The following is a 5,470-nucleotide window of genomic DNA, read 5'->3' on the forward strand; positions in this document are numbered from 1 at the left end:
GTGGTTTAGTTCCTGTTTTTAAGGCAGGAACTAATTTTAATATCAAAGATCCCTATGGATCACACAGGTTGTAATCCTTTGAAACATGTAAGAATAAAGTATGCAATTATAACATGCGTTTTCTCCATTCCTTAAATTCTTATATATATATATATATATATATATATATATATATAATGACCTACCCGCCTGGGTATCGAGATGACCTCATCTGAAAGCTACAACAATGCAAGGAAGTGCATTATGACTGACTGTATAAAAAGACCCGAGAGCACATATATGTATGTATATATATCGTACATACACACGTAGACGCATATATATATACGTATATATATACATATATATACGTACATACATATATATATATGCATATATATACATATATGCATACAAGCATATATATATATATATATATATATATATATATATACATATATATATATACATATATATACATATACATACATACATATATATATGTATATATATATATATATATATATATATATATATATATATATACACACGCACCGTACATATCTGTATGAGCGCATGTATGTAAAATTACCAGTGTAAAGTAGATCAATTATTTTTGAGAATCAATGTATTACCGTGACATTTATGAATTCTCTGAAGATCACTGAGTGACTCATACTTGAGGGCAGGGACGAGGATCCACCCAGATATCGTAAATCCATGCTGACTTCATTTGCAGAAACCTTAAGCTGTGGTCTTTCCCGCTTCAAATGACGTAACATTTTGTCACCTTTGTCTCTCGTTGTCTGTTTTGAAACCAGTTTTTAAATCATTTTTCACGCAACTTCGTTTCTAAATCACAAATTTGTTTTCTTCATTTTAATTGGCTGCATTGGTCGTTCTATATTCACCACATTATACACTATCTTTTATTCCACCCCACATATTCCATCCATCCATCCATCCATTGTTCTTTCGTGCACACACACATACATGCACACACACATATATATGCATACATACATACATACATATATATCTATATCTATCTATCTATATATATATATATATATATATATATATATATATATATATATATATATATATATATATATATATATGTATATATATATGTATATATATATGTATATATATATGTATATATATATAAGTATGTATGTATGTATGTATGTATGTATGTATGTATGTATGTATGTATACACACACACACACACACATATACACACCTTTCTCACACTAATATCACAGATATGATGAAAGTTAAATTGATTAACGATCATTTTGTTTGAGGAAACAAAAAAAAATGAAAAACATAAAAGGAAACTAAAAGAAAGTTCCAAATAAATAGATAAAAAATATTCGTAGAAATTAAGATGTTGAATCAATTGGACAATCAATAAATTTGAACTTCATGTCTGTAGGTGGATGGTGTTGTAATTCGGAAACAATTTCGAAAGAATCTGTCGGATATTGTACGGAATATTTCGATAAAATCTGTAAAAATAAAAGAAGAAACACAAACAATAATTATTAATGTAAATAACTAAAATTTAAACGATCACATCAAATATACATTGCATACAGATAAGGAGAAAGACTCCGATGTGTGTGTGTGTGTTAAATAATGGAATTTATCTTGAAGTTTTTAGCTACAGTTGTTTCTATACGACTTATGGAATACATTTCGTAAATATAAAAAATAATATGAACATAATGAATTCGTAATACATACATAGATATGCACACACGCACACACACACACACACACACACACACACACACACACACACACACACACACACACACACACACACACACACACACACACACACATACTCTCTCTGTCTCTCTCTCTTGTATGAATTAGTTATATTAATATTAAGAAATTAAAGGGGAGGGGAAAATCGAGTACATCGACCTCAGTACTTGACTGGTAACTTATTTCAGCGACCACCAAAAGGTGAAAGGCAAAGTTAGCACCGTCGGTATTTGAGCAGAAAATGTGAAGAGCCAAAAGAAATGTTAAGAAATTTCACTGATTCAACCATTCTGCCATCTCAACGCCTTTCTTACAACATTTGTAGGTCAATCAGAAAATGTATGAAAATGAATTAATTCAACTCTATACGTTATTTTCATATGACTGTTAACTGATATGTTTTGTGTGTGTGTGTGCGTGCGTGGGGAGGAGTGTGTGTGCGTGTGTGTGTGTGTGTGTATATATGTACATACACATACATATAATTAAAGAGAAAACTTAGTTAATGTTTGACACCATTAAACATTTTCAAGAAGTATAGAGAGAGGGTTAACTTTCTTTAAATACTTTTTTTACTAAATATTATTTGATTACGTGTCAGTTGAAGATATTTTATCTCTATAGCAAGAATGTTTTTCTCTTTTATTTTATTTATTTATTTATCTATGTATTTATTTACGCAAAATACTTCTAACACATTTTTTCTTGCTAGAAACCAAACGCGAAGGGAAATTTCTTTTCTTTTTTTCTTTTAAAGATGAATAATGTATTTAAATTTACTTTCTCTTACTTTCTATATTTCGGTACGTTTCTTAAACAAATATACTTACTTTAATAATGAATAAATAAGTTTCTGTGAGTGCAAGTCGTTTTCCCAAACAACTTCTCGGCCCGAAGCCGAATTGCATTACAGTGAACGGATGGGTGATTTCCCTTTCTTCCGAATCTCTTATCCATCTATTTGGTTTAAATTCTGTTGCATTTTCAAAGTATTCGTCGCTCATTGCCGGCCATATATGATGCATTTTTACGTATGTCTAATAAATAATAAGAAAAAGAATAAATAATATTTTCTTTAAGAATTTTAACAGTAAAACATAAAAAACAAAATAAATGTAAACATTTAAAAAATTACCTAAGTAATACTGATGTATATTAAGATTTAACAAAAAGGCCCTAGTAGTATGTCTGTTTGAATGATGCGCACTACTTGAATATTTTTTTTATATTGGTTCCGGCTTGATGAAGGGAAGACTGTCTTAACGAAATCAAACAACGCAAAGAAGTTACTAGTTTGAAGTACGAAAACAATTCTTTGAACAAAACGAAACAAAATACAACTCCAACTTAAAACGATTTTATCTACGACTAAGTAAAGATAGAACAGAAATCAATGGAGTACCAACAACGAGAGTGAAAGAATTGAGGGAAGGAGTATGGACAGCAAAAAGGAAAACTATCAAGTACGAAATAGTTTAAGACGACGAAAACAACATCATCTGCAAAGTTAATTACGGGAGAGTGGAAGCATAATAGCTGGTGGAATCCAGATGCCGCAAAAGGCAAGTAAGCGGGTGTCACCTGAGCAAAATTTAAACTTCAAATTGAAATATTGAAGAAGAGCACATAAGCTGCTAGCTGAGATGTTTAATAAGGTATTAATGAAGCTAAAGATATGAATGAGAGGAAAATCATCTTAATCTTAACTATTAAGAGAAGAAACCGTAAAAACAGCACCTCCTACCTTAACTCCAATCAAACTATGCTGGCGGAAAGGGTAGGCATACGGTGAGCACAAAAACGAACGCTAGATAATCTAATCTTTGCAGATGATATTTGTATTACGTGCAAGACGTACACAGAGAGACGAACAGGCTAACAATGTTATCAGAGGAAACTAGACCGAGGATTAACGTTGGCTAATCTGGGGGTCATCAAAATTTAGACCTATAAGCATGGTTCTGTTATAGCCGAAAAATCATACGTTGAACGAAGAGAAGCGCTTGGGTATCTAGAAAACATTGTCTGCTACTTGAAATACAGGGGACATCGAAGCGAGATTCAGAAACGGGAAGCAATTGCTAAACAATTATTTTCAGTTTACCGTACTAAGTATGGCTACATACATTTAACTATAAATACTTTATGCAGCAGATGGTGCTCTTCAGAAGTTCTCTATTGTGCTTATTAATTTGCGTATTAATCAATTATTTTCATACAAGAAATGAAAATCAACCAGCAACCATATCTATTAGTTGTACTGAAGTCTTGATAACTACGAATTGCCTGTGCCTCTCTGAGGAAGTTTAATAAGATCACAACATATCTATGGCTGTCACCATAGCAACCAAAAATCAGGTTCATTAACGCTAATGAGTTTTCTCCTTGTTACGGTTATGATTTCAGTTAATGGAAAATTATTTTTGGTTCACTACACTAAGTAATATAATCTGCGTTAGCGCATGATGTATGCGTATATATATATATATATATATATATATATATATATATATATATATATATATATATATATGAATGTCTATCTATCTATCTATTTATCTATCTATCTATCTATATATCTATCTATCTATCTATCTATCTATCTATCTATCTATCTATCTATCTATCTATCTATCTATCTATCTATCTATTTATCTATCTATCTTTCTCTCAATCTATCTACACGGACACACGTATATGTGTGTGTGAGTATGTGTGTGTTTGTGCGTTTGTGTGTGTATTTGATTGCTATTTTTAACTGGACGAGAGATCACGTAGTGGTGCCCTTGTTTCCTGATCAGGTAGCTTTTTATTGTGTTTGGAGGGAGCCGTCTATAAAAATTATAGTATATTCCAATCTAGTCTGCTATATATATATATCCCATATCTCGAGGTATAGAACTCGGCCATATTGGACAATAAAGAATCGTAAATACATTACGAATTCCTCTTCTAAATTCTAAGAAAATAGCATTTTGTATATATAAATACTTACCCCTTTCGGAATTGTATATCCACGAATGTTTATATCCTTGTACAACTGTCTGAAGTTTCCTGGAATAACTGGGTAGTACCTGAAAGCGAAAGAAAAAAATGCGTTTTTTTATTAAATATATCTTGAACTTATTTTTAGGAAGAGATAATCATTTATTACATCGTACTATCTTTTAAACGATTTTTAATTTCTCTGGTTACCTCCTTCCCTTGATGCCCCCCCCCCACTAAACACTGCTTATTTTGCTTAATGGTGAATACAGCGCTACAGTCACGAAAAGTTGTGGGAGGAAATGAAGAAGATGTCCTCATGCAGGAGGAAACAACCTGATCCGCATGGTTGATTCTCATGAATTCAACAACCAAGTTCTCGGTGGTTATAGTGTTAAACCAGATGACAGGTGAAGGTTACCACTCATGTAGGCCATGGCGGGATTTGAACACAAAACTCGAAGAGCAAGAATAAATACGATAAGGCATCCGGTTTGCATTCTACTAGTACAAAGCCTTGGAATGGTCCTTATTTTATTGCCCCCCCACCAAAAAAAAAAAAAAAATTAAAGGCGAAGTTGACCTCGATGTGATTTGAACTCGGAATATAGAGGTTCGGAAAACATTCTGCTTGACTCGACACTCAGATGACTCTGCCACTTTATCACTACGATAAAATACACGAAGCAATAATTGTATTGCACACCAAGAATGTATTTTTATGCT

General features: G+C 32.0%; 1 protein-coding gene across 2 annotated transcripts in view; it reads right to left on the reverse strand.

Moving 5' to 3' along the window:
- Positions 1-1,140: 1,140 nt before the first annotated feature.
- LOC106882514 (putative cytochrome P450 12a5, mitochondrial) overlaps positions 1,141-5,470 on the reverse strand; it is a 60,167-nt gene continuing 55,837 nt past the window's right edge. The window contains exons 8-10 of one of the 2 annotated variants that reach the window (XM_014933226.3): positions 4,755-4,833; positions 2,590-2,796; positions 1,141-1,494 (exon numbers count right to left, since the gene is read on the reverse strand). In XM_014933226.3, coding sequence (XP_014788712.1) covers positions 1,369-1,494; positions 2,590-2,796; positions 4,755-4,833 — 412 coding nt within the window. In that variant the 3' untranslated portion in view covers positions 1,141-1,368. The remainder of the gene's footprint in view (positions 1,495-2,589; positions 2,797-4,754; positions 4,834-5,470) is intronic. The other variant, XM_089364776.1, reaches the window with a different exon arrangement.

The sequence above is a fragment of the Octopus bimaculoides genome, chromosome 16 (assembly GCF_046866305.1).
Source record: "Octopus bimaculoides isolate indiv1 chromosome 16, ASM4686630v1, whole genome shotgun sequence".
Taxonomy (NCBI): Eukaryota; Metazoa; Mollusca; class Cephalopoda; order Octopoda; family Octopodidae; genus Octopus; species Octopus bimaculoides.